The 17,309-nt window shown below is 48.1% G+C and overlaps 1 protein-coding gene across 1 annotated transcript in view; it reads left to right on the top strand.

Annotated features, from left to right (window-relative positions):
- The window catches only part of LOC148500721 (NACHT, LRR and PYD domains-containing protein 3-like), an 80,202-nt gene that overhangs the window by 16,065 nt on the left and 46,828 nt on the right, over positions 1-17,309 (top strand). Inside the window, exon 4 of the mRNA XM_088451424.1 lies at positions 316-411. Within this exon, the coding sequence (XP_088307550.1) occupies positions 316-411 (96 nt within the window). The remainder of the gene's footprint in view (positions 1-315; positions 412-17,309) is intronic.

Raw genomic sequence — 17,309 nt, 5'->3', positions numbered from 1 at the left:
AATGACGGGGCACACGTGTGCCCTGGTCATTGGCGTGGAATAAAGGTATGTGGAAACACATACCTTTACTCAGTCCGGCTTGGATTCAGGTGCACCCGTTTTGTTTGTTTTGAAAATTATATTTTCTTTATTTAAAAAAGGATAACAGGTGTTTCAGTGATCATCTGAAATAATCAAAATGATCTATCTCACCTATTATAGGTCACATCCATCTATGTGTCAGTGATTTCAAAGTTTATATGATATATTATCCTGGCATATGGTTGAGATTTATTTTCATTATTCACAGTAACATTGTGTCTGTGTTTTTTGCAGGTTCTATAGATGTAGATTTCCTGTTACAGAGGACGTGACTCAGACTGGATCCAGTTTATCTGGACTGTTTGACCAGTGTCAGATGAAGGAACTACAGTAAGTAGATTATAAAGGCAAATAACATAATCTTTCAAAGCAGGTCCTGGGCCCAGTAAACTTATGAAGCCATACATAACAGGCAGGGGAATAACCAGAACTTTGTGGTCTGAAGGTGACCCCATACAGATGTGTCCTTGCTCATCTAGCCTTAATATGCCATGCAGTGCGATATGCCTGGCGTGTGTGAGCAACTTGGTCGATGGAGACTCTGCTAGTGTTGGACGTCTTTGTTTGCAGAGAATGCGCCTAACTCACAATGTGACTAGGATGCACCAGGAGACTGTACTGATTAATGTCATATGTGACACTTGTATATCTGTGTTTAACTGAGACTGAAAACAGAACTCAGCGTGGAAAAAAGCTGTGGCCGTTGCATGGTAGCACTTCGTTTGCTGATTGATGAGAGACTCAGTCGCATACAGATATACAGGTGTCACGTTTCAAATTAATCAGCACAGTTTCCTGGTGCATCCTAATCACATTGCATTGCGACTTGATACATTTTTGGCAAAAAATACGTCCAGTGCTAGCAGAGTCTCACGGGACCAGGTGCGCCAGGAGGGGATGTTTGGCGCAACTGCTGCAAAGATGAGTGAGGACACATCTGTAGCTCCTAGAAAGACATCTCTCTCTCTATGCAGTGGGTATACCTAGTACTTCATATAGTCAGCGACCGGCTCTTTGTGCTGTCAGTAGTGGTCATATGTGAGGTAACAGTGTCAGAGTGAGCTGGGATTTGTAGGTGTGTGATGAATTCCACCCACTCTCACACTCTGATACTGGCCAACATGTGATCACGGGTTCGGTATATTATGTTGGCCTTCATCATATCGGCATTCAGCATCTTGACATTGATGAAATGTCACATGATCAGAATGACAATGTGCTTCCTGTATTCCTATTTCTAACACTAACTCTAATGTCAAAAAAAAAAAAATCACAAATGGTAATCCTCACTAGGAGGGGGAACGCTGACCACCCAAATATATGGGCAGCAAGTGCACAATTCCCTACACATAACCCCTATTCTAAAGGTGCATACACACACAACGATTATCGTTAACGGTATCGTTTATTGTTCAATCATTGAAAAAAATCATTCACTTTATGAGTTAAAACGATGAATGATTATCGTTCATGTGTGTTCACGTTTGTAGTTCAGTCAGACTGACCAACTCAACGATTTTCAGTAAGGGAATATACAAAAAATTTTTGTAGTTCAAAAACATTGTTCATTCATAAAAAATTTTTCCCTTGAAAAAATTAACAAAAATAGTTTACTAAAATTATTCATTTACTAAATCGTTGTGTGTATGCAGCTTAACAAATGAAAACTGCCACACTTGTAGGGTCAATTTCAAGGACAAGTAAATGAGGACTACACAACCATACCTGCAGGGCTGATGGCCCTTCCTAATGGCAAAACAATAGGCTCTCCACAACCACACTTGCTGGGCAAGTGCCCTTCATTATGATAAGCAATAGGGACTCCACAATGACACCTGCAAGACCAAATGCCTTTCTCAAGAACGTGACTAGGGAACCGACACTATGCATCAACCATGTGCTGTCAGGCTGCAGAGACTTGTGCTCCATTAATTACCTGTGCGCTGGTCAGCATGCCTCCAGGTTTCTTTTGGGTGGTATAGCCACCACTCCCCTGGTCTCTGCTGTTGTCTCCAGTGTGCCCCAAGTCCCCAAGCCATCACCCCAAAACCTTTTCCGCCATCTCCTTGTACTGGGTGCCACCATGACACTTGCGATCAGTTGACCTCAGTTCCCCCATCACAAGTCTGCTCCACCAACTGCAGTGCAGCAGGGGGGTTAAAAAGGCATGCAGTGTTCCCAGCAAGTTGCCTGAGCAGCGTTGCCATTAGAGCTGCATCTCTTCAGACTTCTGAGATCAATTCTTGTTTCCAGAAGCTCTGTTCCTCTGCACTGGTGATCTACAGATTGCTATCTGCTACATTACACTGCCAGTGTGACCTGTGCTCTGCTCCAGCAGACTGCAACTATTCCACATTATTCTGCACTCAGTGTTCATTGCTGGCTTCCTGTGGACTAGACTCCATTCCAATGAGTTCCAGTCCAGCCAAAGTGCAAAGTCAGTTCCAGCCTAGCTCAGTCTTCATTCCATTTGGTTCCAGTTCAGCCAAATTGCAAAGTCAGTCCCAGCCTGACTCCTTCTTCGTTATAGCCGGTCCCAGTCCGTTACCAAGTGCCTGCTCCAAACCTGTTAGCATATTATCTGAAGTTCAGTATCCAGAGCTATGCGCTCGCAAGCCGGTCGATGTTGTGGCAGTGTGCACGCGCCACGAGCAAGCCCCATAGCGAGTGAGAAATTCACTCGCTCCGAGGCTCGCTACAAACCGGGCGGCTGTCGATGTTGATTGACAGCTCACCCTGTTTTGTTCTGGACAAACTGAGCCATTCCTGAAGGAACGCCTGCCATTTGTGGGCGGCCCTAATGACATCACCAGTGATATCAATAGTGAGCTCCCTCCTCTATTTGAGCAGGAAGCTCACTGGGGCTTGAGGAAATGAGACCCTACCACAAGGGTCTCATCGCGATGGTCACAACCGTCACCTGGCCACTCGCAAAAGCTGTGGGTGGTCACCCACGGCTTAGCAAGCGAGCAGGAGGCTGGTTTAAAAAAAAAAAGGCCGCCCTGATTCAGAGCGAGTGCTCGCTTTTTGCGAGCGCCTCTGAATCAGGCCCTGTATTTCTTGTTTCCATACAGTATATGACACAGCTGTTTCTACATATCATTGATCCCTTAAAAGAAACTATAAATTGGTCACAGCGCTGTTGAACTTGCATTCTTTTACATTCTTATGGTGCATACAGACGAAGTGATCAGACAGTGTTAACAATATCACTGTCCGATCAACAGTGGCGTAACTAGGGTATTTGGAGCCCAGGACAAATTAAAAAATGGAGCCCCCCCCCCTATGTGCGCATGCCAAAAAGTGGGCATGGTCACTTAAAAATGGGGCGTGTCAACATGACACACACCCCTTTCTCATAACTCTGAACATTCCTTTCCATATGCACCTTAACCCCAATAGTGCCCCTTATACAGTACCCCCAGTATGCAATGTCCCCAGTAGTGATCCCTCTTATGCAGGCCCCTAGGAGTGCCCCTTATACAGTACCCCCAGTATGCAATGTCCCCAGTTGTAGTCCCTCTTATGCAGGCCCCTAGTAGTGCCCCTTATACAGTACCCCCAGTATGCAATGTCCCCAGTTGTGGTCCCTCTTATGCAGGGCCCTAGTAGTGCCCCTTATACAGTATACCCAGTAGTGATCCCACTTATGCAGCCCCCCATGAGTTCCCCTTGTACAGTACCCCCCAGTATGCAATGCCCCCAGTAGTGGTTCCCCTTATACAGTGCCCTAGTAGTGGTCCCCCTATGCAGTGCTCCCAGTAGTGGTCCCCCTCATACAGTACCCCTTATATAGTGCCCCAGTAGTAGTCCTCCCATGCAGTGCCCCCAGTAGTGGTACCCCTATGCAGTGCCCTTTATATAGTGCCCCCAGTAGTAGTGTCCCCCCCTATGCAGTGCCCCCAGTAGTGGTCCCCCTTATATAGTGCTCCCAGTAGTAGTTCTCCCCCATGCAATGCCCCCAGTAATAGTCCCCCATGCAGTGCGCTTTATATAGTGCCCCCAGTAGTAGTCCCTCCCCATGTAATGCCCCAGTAGTGGTACCCCTTATGCAAGCCCCCAGTAGTGATCCCCCCCCTATCCAGTGCACCCTGTAGTGGTCCTCCCTATTTAGTGCCCCCAGTAGTGGTCCCCTGGGGTACAGTGCCCCTAGTAGCAAGCTCCTTATATAGTGCCCCCAGTAGTAGTAGTAGTCCCCCTCCCAGAAGTAGTCCCCAGTAGAGGTCCCCCCTCCCAATGCAGTGCCCCCAGTAGTAGCCCCCCAGTAGTAGTCCCCAGAAGAGGTCCCCCCAGTAGAGGTCCCCCCAATGCAGTGCTTCCAGTAGTAGCCCCCCAGTAGTAGTCCCCACAAGAGGTGCCCCCCAATAGAGGTCCCTCCCGATGCAGTGCCCCCAGTAGTAGCCCCTCCAGTAGTAGTCCCCAGTAGAGGTCCCCCCCAGTAGTGCCCCCAGTAGAGGTTCCCCTCAGTAGTTCCCCCAGTAGTAGCCCCCCCAGTAGTAGTCCCCAGTAGAGGTCCCCCCTGATGCAGTGCCCCCAGTAGTAGTCCCCAGAAGAGGTCCCCCAGTAGTGCCCTCAGAAGAGGTCGCCCCGATGCTGTCCCCAGTAGTAGTCCCCAGAAGAGGTCCCCCCCAGTAGTGCCCCAAGTAGAGGTCCCTCCTGATGCAGTGCCTCCAGTAGTAGCCTCTCCAGCAGTAGTCTAAAGTAGAGGACCTTCCCCAGTAGTGCCCCCAGTAGAGGTTCCCCTCAGTAGTGCCCCCACTAGTAGCCCCCCAGTAGTAGTCCCCAGTAGAGGTCCCCCTAATGCAGTGCCCCAGTAGTAGCCCCCCCAGTAGTAGTCCCCAGTAGAGGTTCCCCTCAGTAGTGCCCCCAGTAGTAGCCCCCTCAGTAGTTGTCCCCAGTAGAGGTCCCCCCGATGCAGTGCCCCCAGTAGTAGTCCCCCAGTAATAGTCCCCAGAAGAGATCCCCCCCAGTAGTGCCCCCAGTAGAGATCCCTCCCGATGCAATGCCCCCCCATCCAATGCAGTGCAGGCACATACATAAAAAAAGAATAAAAATACACTTACCTGAATCCACGCTCCAGCCATTGCTCCTGCCACTGCACGTCAGTCCTCCCGGGTTGGCGCACTCTGCATTATGGGAGACATCATGACATATCTCCCATTACCCACTGCAGGAGCCAGAAGGTGGAGCTCATGAGTGAGGTCCAGCCCGGCTCTTGCAGTGGGCGCAGTAGCCAATGAGAGTTTGTCTGACTCTCATTGGCTGCTAATTAACACACACAGCCTCCACGCGGCGGCGATGTGTGTGCAGCACCAGTAGCCAATGAGAGTCTGTCTGACTCTCAATGGTTGCTGGTTGACACACACATCGCCGCCGCCGCGATGCTTTGATGTCTATTATGATTATAATCCTACTTAAACATGATCTAACACTATATATTTCCTCTTTATTACACTTTCATATTTCACACTTTCCACTAGATATATTATTATCACTGTACCATTATATAATTCTAAATTATCTGATGAGGTGATTTTTCACTTCTCCTCACATATGCATGCATGTATGTGTGTATGTGTATATATGTGTATATATGTGTGTGTGTGTGTATATATATATATATATATATATATTAGGGGTGAGCGGGTTCGGATTTCTGAAATCTGAACCCCCCCGAGCCCCCCCGATCCGAGTCCGATCCGAGTCAGGCTCGACTTTTCCCGCCTGACTCGGATTCTGAAATCGAGGCAAAACGTCATCTTCCCGCCTTCCGAGTCTCGCGGGTTTTGGATCCTATATAAGGTACCCACGTCGGCGCCATTTTCTCACTCGGCTGTGGACAGTGAAGAGGGAGGGTGGGAGTTAGGGCTGTGTAGTGTAGTGTAGTGTAGTGCTGCTGTTGTCCACTACTTCAAAGTCCATAGGGGCTGGCTGTGTTGTGCTGTGCTGCTGTTGTTAATAGGGGCTGTGTCCACTACTTCAAAGTCCATAGGGGCTGGCTGGACTGTGTTGTGCAGTCAGTTCTCCATAGGGGCTGTGTCCACTCCAAAGTCCTGTGCAGTGTCCCAGTCCTAAAGAGGTGCTGTAGTGTTGTCCAGGGGGTGCTCTGTCCATCAGGGGTGCTCCCCCCAAGTGCTAAAAAAATAATATATTTTCTGTGTTTGTGAATTGTGTGCGCAGTAGCCGCACGTGCATCAACAAAGTAGTGCCAAGCGTGCGCCTGTGTCATAAGTAAAGGGCCGGCTGGCTTGACCGTTAAAGGGTGCTGTAACCCCCGAAAGTACACTCCAGTCCAAACCAAAAAAAAATTATTTTCTGTGTTTGTGAATTGTGTGCGCAGTAGCCGCACGTGCATCAACAAAGTAGTGCCAAGCGTGCGCCTGTGTCATAAGTAAAGGGCCGGCTGGCTTGACCGTTAAGGGTGCTGTAACCCCCGAAAGTACACTCCAGTCCAAACCAAAAAAAAAATTATTTTCTGTGTTTGTGAATTGTGTGCGCAGTAGCCGCACGTGCATCAACAAAGTAGTGCCAAGCGTGCGCCTGTGTCATAAGTAAAGGGCCGGCTGGCTTGACCGTTAAGGGTGCTGTAACCCCCGAAAGTACACTCCAGTCCAAACCAAAAAAAAATTATTTTCTGTGTTTGTGAATTGTGTGCGCAGTAGCCGCACGTGCATCAACAAAGTAGTGCCAAGCGTGCGCCTGTGTCATAAGTAAAGGGCCGGCTGGCTTGACCGTTAAGGGTGCTGTAACCCCCGAAAGTACACTCCAGTCCAAACCAAAAAAAAAATTATTTTCTGTGTTTGTGAATTGTGTGTGCAGTAGCCGCACGTGCATCAACAAAGTAGTGCCAAGCGTGCGCCTGTGTCATAAGTAAAGGGCCGGCTGGCTTGACCGTTAAAGGGTGCTGTAACCCCCAAAGTACACTCCAGTCCAAACCAAAAAAATAATTTTTTTCTGTGTTTGTGAATTGTATGCGCAGTAGCCGCACGTGCATCAACAAAGTAGTGCCAAGCGTGCGCCTGTGTCATAAGTAAAGGGCCGGCTGGCTTGACCGTTAAAGGGTGCTGTAACCCCCGAAAGTACACTCCAGTCCAAACCAAAAAAAAATTATTTTCTGTGTTTGTGAATTGTGTGCGCAGTAGCCGCACGTGCATCAACAAAGTAGTGCCAAGCGTGCGCCTGTGTCATAAGTAAAGGGCCGGCTGGCTTGACCGTTAAAGGGTGCTGTAACCCCCGAAAGTACACTCCAGTCCAAACCAAAAAAAAATTATTTTCTGTGTTTGTGAATTGTGTGCGCAGTAGCCGCACGTGCATCAACAAAGTAGTGCCAAGCGTGCGCCTGTGTCATAAGTAAAGGGCCGGCTGGCTTGACCGTTAAAGGGTGCTGTAACCCCCAAAGTACACTCCAGTCCAAACCAAAAAAAAAATTATTTTCTGTGTTTGTGAATTGTGTGCGCAGTAGCCGCACGTGCATCAACAAAGTAGTGCCAAGCGTGCGCCTGTGTCATAAGTAAAGGGCCGGCTGGCTTGACCGTTAAAGGGTGCTGTAACCCCCGAAAGTACACTCCAGTCCAAACCAAAAAAAAATTATTTTCTGTGTTTGTGAATTGTGTGCGCAGTAGCCGCACGTGCATCAACAAAGTAGTGCCAAGCGTGCGCCTGTGTCATAAGTAAAGGGCCGGCTGGCTTGACCGTTAAGGGTGCTGTAACCCCCGAAAGTACACTCCAGTCCAAACCAAAAAAAAAATTATTTTCTGTGTTTGTGAATTGTGTGCGCAGTAGCCGCACGTGCATCAACAAAGTAGTGCCAAGCGTGCGCCTGTGTCATAAGTAAAGGGCCGGCTGGCTTGACCGTTAAGGGTGCTGTAACCCCCGAAAGTACACTCCAGTCCAAACCAAAAAAAAATTATTTTCTGTGTTTGTGAATTGTGTGCGCAGTAGCCGCACGTGCATCAACAAAGTAGTGCCAAGCGTGCGCCTGTGTCATAAGTAAAGGGCCGGCTGGCTTGACCGTTAAGGGTGCTGTAACCCCCGAAAGTACACTCCAGTCCAAACCAAAAAAAAAATTATTTTCTATGTTTGTGAATTGTGTGTGCAGTAGCCGCACGTGCATCAACAAAGTAGTGCCAAGCGTGCGCCTGTGTCATAAGTAAAGGGCCGGCTGGCTTGACCGTTAAAGGGTGCTGTAACCCCCAAAGTACACTCCAGTCCAAACCAAAAAAATAATTTTTTTCTGTGTTTGTGAATTGTGTGCGCAGTAGCCGCACGTGCATCAACAAAGTAGTGCCAAGCGTGCGCCTGTGTCATAAGTAAAGGGCCGGCTGGCTTGACCGTTAAAGGGTGCTGTAACCCCCGAAAGTACACTCCAGTCCAAACCAAAAAAAAATTATTTTCTGTGTTTGTGAATTGTGTGCGCAGTAGCCGCACGTGCATCAACAAAGTAGTGCCAAGCGTGCGCCTGTGTCATAAGTAAAGGGCCGGCTGGCTTGACCGTTAAAGGGTGCTGTAACCCCCGAAAGTACACTCCAGTCCAAACCAAAAAAAAATTATTTTCTGTGTTTGTGAATTGTGTGCGCAGTAGCCGCACGTGCATCAACAAAGTAGTGCCAAGCGTGCGCCTGTGTCATAAGTAAAGGGCCGGCTGGCTTGACCGTTAAAGGGTGCTGTAACCCCCAAAGTACACTCCAGTCCAAACCAAAAAAAAAATTATTTTCTGTGTTTGTGAATTGTGTGCGCAGTAGCCGCACGTGCATCAACAAAGTAGTGCCAAGCGTGCGCCTGTGTCATAAGTAAAGGGCCGGCTGGCTTGACCGTTAAAGGGTGCTGTAACCCCCGAAAGTACACTCCAGTCCAAACCAAAAAAAAATTATTTTCTGTGTTTGTGAATTGTGTGCGCAGTAGCCGCACGTGCATCAACAAAGTAGTGCCAAGCGTGCGCCTGTGTCATAAGTAAAGGGCCGGCTGGCTTGACCGTTAAAGGGTGCTGTAACCCCCAAAGTACACTCCAGTCCACACCAAAAAAAAAATTATTTTCTGTGTTTGTGAATTGTGTGCGCAGTAGCCGCACGTGCATCAACAAAGTAGTGCCAAGCGTGCGCCTGTGTCATAAGTAAAGGGCCGGCTGGCTTGACAATTAAAGGGTGCTGTAACCCCCGAAAGTACACTCCAGTCCAAACCAAAAAAAAATTATTTTCTGTGTTTGTGAATTGTGTGCGCAGTAGCCGCACGTGCATCAACAAAGTACTGCCAAGCGTGCGCCTGTGTCATAAGTAAAGGGCCGGCTGGCTTGACCGTTAAAGGGTGCTGTAACCCCCGAAAGTACACTCCAGTCCAAACCAAAAAAAAATTATTTTCTGTGTTTGTGAATTGTGTGCGCAGTAGCCGCACGTGCATCAACAAAGTAGTGCCAAGCGTGCGCCTGTGTCATAAGTAAAGGGCCGGCTGGCTTGACCGTTAAAGAGTGCTGTAACCCCCAAAGTACACTCCAGTCCAAACCAAAAAAATAATTATTTTCTGTGTTTGTGACTTGTGTGCGCAGTAGCCGCACGTGCATCAACAAAGTAATGCCAAGCGTGCGCCTGTGTCATAAGTAAAGGGCCGGCTGGCTTGACCGTTAAAGGGTGCTGTAACCCCCGAAAGTACACTCCAGTCCAAACCAAAAAAAAATTATTTTCTGTGTTTGTGAATTGTGTGCGCAGTAGCCGCACGTGCATCAACAAAGTAGTGCCAAGCGTGCGCCTGTGTCATAAGTAAAGGGCCGGCTGGCTTGACCGTTAAAGGGTGCTGTAACCCCCGAAAGTACACTCCAGTCCAAACCAAAAAAAATTTATTTTCTGTGTTTGTGAATTGTGTGCGCAGTAGCCGCACGTGCATCAACAAAGTAGTGCCAAGCGTGCGCCTGTGTCATAAGTAAAGGGCCGGCTGGCTTGACCGTTAAAGGGTGCTGTAACCCCCGAAAGTACACTCCAGTCCAAACCAAAAAAAAATTTTTTTCTGTGTTTGTGAATTGTGTGCGCAGTAGCCGCACGTGCATCAACAAAGTAGTGCCAAGCGTGCGCCTGTGTCATAAGTAAAGGGCCGGCTGGCTTGACCGTTAAAGGGTGCTGTAACCCCCGAAAGTACACTCCAGTCCAAACCAAAAAAAAATTATTTTCTGTGTTTGTGAATTGTGTGCGCAGCAGCCGCACGTGCATCAACAAAGTAGTGCCAAGCGTGCGCCTGTGTCATAAGTAAAGGGCCGGCTGGCTTGACCGTTAAAGGGTGCTGTAACCCCCAAAGTACACTCCAGTCCAAACCCAAAAAAAATTATTTTCTGTGTTTGTGAATTGTGTGCGCAGTAGCCGCACGTGCATCAACAAAGTAGTGCCAAGCGTGCGCCTGTGTCATAAGTAAAGGGCCGGCTGGCTTGACCGTTAAAGGGTGCTGTAACCCCCAAAGTACACTCCAGTCCAAACCAAAAAAAAAAAAATTTTCTGTGTTTGTGAATTGTGTGCGCAGTAGCCGCACGTGCATCAACAAAGTAGTGCCAAGCGTGCGCCTGTGTCATAAGTAAAGGGCCGGCTGGCTTGACCATTAAAGGGTGCTGTAACCCCCGAAAGTACACTCCAGTCCAAACCAAAAAAAAATAATTTTCTGTGTTTGTGAATTGTGTGCGCAGTAGCCGCACGTGCATCAACAAAGTAGTGCCAAGCGTGCGCCTGTGTCATAAGTAAAGGGCCGGCTGGCTTGACCGTTAAAGGGTGCTGTAACCCCCAAAGTACACTCCAGTCCAAATCAAAAAAAAAATTATTTTCTGTGTTTGTGAATTGTGTGCGCAGTAGCCGCACGTGCATCAACAAAGTAGTGCCAAGCGTGCGCCTGTGTCATAAGTAAAGGGCCGGCTGGCTTGACCGTTAAAGGGTGCTGTAACCCCCGAAAGTACACTCCAGTCCAAACCCAAAAAAAATTATTTTCTGTGTTTGTGAATTGTGTGCGCAGTAGCCGCACGTGCATCAACAAAGTAGTGCCAAGCGTGCGCCTGTGTCATAAGTAAAGGGCCGGCTGGCTTGACCGTTAAGGGTGCTGTAACCCCCGAAAGTACACTCCAGTCCAAACCAAAAAAAAAATTATTTTCTGTGTTTGTGAATTGTGTGCGCAGTAGCCGCACGTGCATCAACAAAGTAGTGCCAAGCGTGCGCCTGTGTCATAAGTAAAGGGCCGGCTGGCTTGACCGTTAAGGGTGCTGTAACCCCCGAAAGTACACTCCAGTCCAAACCAAAAAAAAATTATTTTCTGTGTTTGTGAATTGTGTGCGCAGTAGCCGCACGTGCATCAACAAAGTAGTGCCAAGCGTGCGCCTGTGTCATAAGTAAAGGGCCGGCTGGCTTGACCGTTAAGGGTGCTGTAACCCCCGAAAGTACACTCCAGTCCAAACCAAAAAAAAAATTATTTTCTATGTTTGTGAATTGTGTGTGCAGTAGCCGCACGTGCATCAACAAAGTAGTGCCAAGCGTGCGCCTGTGTCATAAGTAAAGGGCCGGCTGGCTTGACCGTTAAAGGGTGCTGTAACCCCCAAAGTACACTCCAGTCCAAACCAAAAAAATAATTTTTTTCTGTGTTTGTGAATTGTGTGCGCAGTAGCCGCACGTGCATCAACAAAGTAGTGCCAAGCGTGCGCCTGTGTCATAAGTAAAGGGCCGGCTGGCTTGACCGTTAAAGGGTGCTGTAACCCCCGAAAGTACACTCCAGTCCAAACCAAAAAAAAATTATTTTCTGTGTTTGTGAATTGTGTGCGCAGTAGCCGCACGTGCATCAACAAAGTAGTGCCAAGCGTGCGCCTGTGTCATAAGTAAAGGGCCGGCTGGCTTGACCGTTAAAGGGTGCTGTAACCCCCGAAAGTACACTCCAGTCCAAACCAAAAAAAAATTATTTTCTGTGTTTGTGAATTGTGTGCGCAGTAGCCGCACGTGCATCAACAAAGTAGTGCCAAGCGTGCGCCTGTGTCATAAGTAAAGGGCCGGCTGGCTTGACCGTTAAAGGGTGCTGTAACCCCCAAAGTACACTCCAGTCCAAACCAAAAAAAAAATTATTTTCTGTGTTTGTGAATTGTGTGCGCAGTAGCCGCACGTGCATCAACAAAGTAGTGCCAAGCGTGCGCCTGTGTCATAAGTAAAGGGCCGGCTGGCTTGACCGTTAAAGGGTGCTGTAACCCCCGAAAGTACACTCCAGTCCAAACCAAAAAAAAATTATTTTCTGTGTTTGTGAATTGTGTGCGCAGTAGCCGCACGTGCATCAACAAAGTAGTGCCAAGCGTGCGCCTGTGTCATAAGTAAAGGGCCGGCTGGCTTGACCGTTAAAGGGTGCTGTAACCCCCAAAGTACACTCCAGTCCAAACCAAAAAAAAAATTATTTTCTGTGTTTGTGAATTGTGTGCGCAGTAGCCGCACGTGCATCAACAAAGTAGTGCCAAGCGTGCGCCTGTGTCATAAGTAAAGGGCCGGCTGGCTTGACCATTAAAGGGTGCTGTAACCCCCGAAAGTACACTCCAGTCCAAACCAAAAAAAAATTATTTTCTGTGTTTGTGAATTGTGTGCGCAGTAGCCGCACGTGCATCAACAAAGTACTGCCAAGCGTGCGCCTGTGTCATAAGTAAAGGGCCGGCTGGCTTGACCGTTAAAGGGTGCTGTAACCCCCGAAAGTACACTCCAGTCCAAACCAAAAAAAAATTATTTTCTGTGTTTGTGAATTGTGTGCGCAGTAGCCGCACGTGCATCAACAAAGTAGTGCCAAGCGTGCGCCTGTGTCATAAGTAAAGGGCCGGCTGGCTTGACCGTTAAAGAGTGCTGTAACCCCCAAAGTACACTCCAGTCCAAACCAAAAAAATAATTATTTTCTGTGTTTGTGAATTGTGTGCGCAGTAGCCGCATGTGCATCAACAAAGTAATGCCAAGCGTGCGCCTGTGTCATAAGTAAAGGGCCGGCTGGCTTGACCGTTAAAGGGTGCTGTAACCCCCGAAAGTACACTCCAGTCCAAACCAAAAAAAAATTATTTTCTGTGTTTGTGAATTGTGTGCGCAGTAGCCGCACGTGCATCAACAAAGTAGTGCCAAGCGTGCGCCTGTGTCATAAGTAAAGGGCCGGCTGGCTTGACCGTTAAAGGGTGCTGTAACCCCCGAAAGTACACTCCAGTCCAAACCAAAAAAAATTTATTTTCTGTGTTTGTGAATTGTGTGCGCAGTAGCCGCACGTGCATCAACAAAGTAGTGCCAAGCGTGCGCCTGTGTCATAAGTAAAGGGCCGGCTGGCTTGACCGTTAAAGGGTGCTGTAACCCCCGAAAGTACACTCCAGTCCAAACCAAAAAAAAATTATTTTCTGTGTTTGTGAATTGTGTGCGCAGTAGCCGCACGTGCATCAACAAAGTAGTGCCAAGCGTGCGCCTGTGTCATAAGTAAAGGGCCGGCTGGCTTGACCGTTAAAGGGTGCTGTAACCCCCGAAAGTACACTCCAGTCCAAACCAAAAAAAAATTATTTTCTGTGTTTGTGAATTGTGTGCGCAGCAGCCGCACGTGCATCAACAAAGTAGTGCCAAGCGTGCGCCTGTGTCATAAGTAAAGGGCCGGCTGGCTTGACCGTTAAAGGGTGCTGTAACCCCCAAAGTACACTCCAGTCCAAACCAAAAAAAAATTATTTTCTGTGTTTGTGAATTGTGTGCGCAGTAGCCGCACGTGCATCAACAAAGTAGTGCCAAGCGTGCGCCTGTGTCATAAGTAAAGGGCCGGCTGGCTTGACCGTTAAAGGGTGCTGTAACCCCCAAAGTACACTCCAGTCCAAACCAAAAAAAAAAAAATTTTCTGTGTTTGTGAATTGTGTGCGCAGTAGCCGCACGTTCATCAACAAAGTAGTGCCAAGCGTGCGCCTGTGTCATAAGTAAAGGGCCGGCTGGCTTGACCGTTAAAGGGTGCTGTAACCCCCGAAAGTACACTCCAGTCCAAACCAAAAAAAATTTATTTTCTGTGTGTGTGAATTGTGTGCGCAGTAGCCGCACGTGCATCAACAAAGTAGTGCCAAGCGTGCGCCTGTGTCATAAGTAAAGGGCCGGCTGGCTTGACCGTTAAAGGGTGCTGTAACCCCCGAAAGTACACTCCAGTCCAAACCAAAAAAAAATTATTTTCTGTGTTTGTGAATTGTGTGCGCAGTAGCCGCACGTGCATCAACAAAGTAGTGCCAAGCGTGCGCCTGTGTCATAAGTAAAGGGCCGGCTGGCTTGACCGTTAAAGGGTGCTGTAACCCCCGAAAGTACACTCCAGTCCAAACCAAAAAAAAATTATTTTCTGTGTTTGTGAATTGTGTGCGCAGTAGCCGCACGTGCATCAACAAAGTAGTGCCAAGCGTGCGCCTGTGTCATAAGTAAAGGGCCGGCTGGCTTGACCGTTAAAGGGTGTTGTAACCCCCAAAGTACACTCCAGTCCAAACCAAAAAAAAAATTATTTTCTGTGTTTGTGAATTGTGTGCGCAGTAGCCTCACGTGCATCAACAAAGTAGTGCCAAGCGTGCGCCTGTGTCATAAGTAAAGGGCCGGCTGGCTTGACCGTTAAAGGGTGCTGTATACCCCGAAAGTACACTCCAGTCCAAACCAAAAAAAAATTATTTTCTGTGTTTGTGAATTGTGTGCGCAGTAGCAGCACGTGCATCAACAAAGTAGTGCCAAGCGTGCGCCTGTGTCATAAGTAAAGGGCCGGCTGGCTTGACCGTTAAAGGGTGCTGTAACCCCCGAAAGTACACTCCAGTCCAAACCAAAAAAAAATTATTTTCTGTGTTTGTGAATTGTGTGCGCAGTAGCCGCACGTGCATCAACAAAGTAGTGCCAAGCGTGCGCCTGTGTCATAAGTAAAGGGCCGGCTGGCTTGACCGTTAAAGGGTGCTGTAACCCCCAAAGTACACTCCAGTCCAAACCAAAAAAAAAATAATTTTCTGTGTTTGTGAATTGTGTGCGCAGTAGCCGCACGTGCATCAACAAAGTAGTGCCAAGCGTGCGCCTGTGTCATAAGTAAAGGGCCGGCTGGCTTGACCGTTAAAGGGTGCTGTAACCCCCGAAAGTACACTCCAGTCCAAACCAAAAAAAAATTATTTTCTGTGTTTGTGAATTGTGTGCGCAGTAGCCGCACGTGCATCAACAAAGTAGTGCCAAGCGTGCGCCTGTGTCATAAGTAAAGGGCCGGCTGGCTTGACCGTTAAAGGGTGCTGTAACCCCCGAAAGTACACTCCAGTCCAAACCAAAAAAAAATTATTTTCTGTGTTTGTGAATTGTGTGCGCAGTAGCCGCACGTGCATCAACAAAGTAGTGCCAAGCGTGCGCCTGTGTCATAAGTAAAGGGCCGGCTGGCTTGACCGTTAAGGGTGCTGTAACCCCCGAAAGTACACTCCAGTCCAAACCAAAAAAAAATTATTTTCTGTGTTTGTGAATTGTGTGCGCAGTAGCCGCACGTGCATCAACAAAGTAGTGCCAAGAGTGCGCCTGTGTCATAAGTAAAGGGCCGGCTGGCTTGACCGTTAAAGGGTGCTGTAACCCACAAAGTACACTCCAGTCCAAACCAAAAAAAAAATTATTTTCTGTGTTTAGCCGCACGTATATATCAAATCGATATAACATAAATGGAGGACCAAACTTTCTCCGATAAAAATAAAATAGAGAAAGATCAAGAACCACTTCCTCCTAGTGCTGAAGCTGCTGCCACTAGTCATGACATAGACGATAACATGCCATCAACGTCGTCTGCCAAGGCCGATGCCCAATGTCATAGTAGAGGGCACATACAATCCCAAATGGCAAAGTTCAGGAAAATGACCTTGAAAAAGACATTTAAATCAGCTGAAGAGAAACGTAAACTTGCCAATATGCCATTTACGACACGGAGTGGCAAGGAACGGCTAAGGTCGATCCCTAGTATGTTCATGACTAGTGGTTAAGCTTCACATGACGATGGAAGCCCTCCTCCCACTAAAAAAATCAAAAGAGTTAAGCTGGCAAAAGCACAGCGAAGAACTGTGCTTTCTAAGAAGATATCACAAATCCCCAAGGAGAGTCCAAGTGTGGTGGTGGTTGCGATGCCTGACCTTCCCAGCACTGGACGGGAAGAGGTGGCTCTTTCCACCATTTGCACGCCCCCTGCAAGTGCTGAAAGGAGCACCCACAGTCCACTTGCTGATATGCAAATTGAAGATGTCACTGTTGAAGTACAACAGGATGAGGATACTGGTGTAGCTGGCGCTGAGGAGGAAGTTGGCGAGGAGGATTCTGATGGTGATGTGGTTTGTTTAAATCAGGCTCCGGGGGAGACAGTTGTTGTCCGTGGGATGAAAAAGCCCATCACGGTCATGCCTGGGCAGAAGACCAAACATTCCACCTCTTTGGTCTGGCAATATTTCTATCCAAATCCGGACAACAACTGTCTTGCCATATGTACCATATGTAAAGGTGAAATAAGTAGGGGTAGGGACGTCAACCACCTAGGAACATCCTCCCTTATACGGCACCTGCAGCGCGTTCATAAAAAGTTACTGTCAAGTTCAGAAACTTTGGCTAAGACCGTAAGCAGTCCAGGAACACCTAAATCCCGTTGTCCTGTTGTATCCAAGCGCCTGCAAACCACACCGTCAACTCCCTCCTCGTCAATTTCCTCCTTAGTCAGGATCGGAAGTAGTCCTGCAGGCCATGTCACTGGCATGACTGACTCTCCTATCCGGGATTCCTCTGGAGGATCCTGCATTGCTACGCCTACTGCTGCCGCTGCTGCTGTTGCTGCTGCTGGGAGTCGTTCATCATCCCAGAGAGGAAGTAGGAACACCACTACTTTTACTAAACAATTGACCCTCCAACAGTCCTTAGCGAGGAGGATGAAGTACGACAGCAGTCATCCTGAAGCAAAACGTATAACTGAGGCCTTGACTGCTATGTTGGTGTTAGACGTGCGTCCGGTATCCGCCATTAGTGCAGTGGGATTTAGACAATTGATGGAGGTAGTGTGTCCCCGGTTCCAAATCCCGTCTAGATTCCACTTCACTAGGCAGGCGATACCGAGACTGTACAGAAACGTCAGAAAAAGTGTCCTCAGTGTCCTGAAAAATGCCGTTGTACACAATGTCCACTTAACCACGGACATGTGGACAAGTGGAACAGGGCAGACTAAGGACTATATGACTGTGACAGCCCACTGGGTAGATGTATCACCTTACGCAGCAACAGCAGCAG

The sequence above is a fragment of the Taudactylus pleione genome, unplaced genomic scaffold (assembly GCF_031769625.1).
Source record: "Taudactylus pleione unplaced genomic scaffold, aTauple2 ptg000547l, whole genome shotgun sequence".
Classification (NCBI taxonomy): Eukaryota; Metazoa; Chordata; class Amphibia; order Anura; family Myobatrachidae; genus Taudactylus; species Taudactylus pleione.
This window is presented reverse-complemented; position numbering and strand designations above follow the sequence as displayed.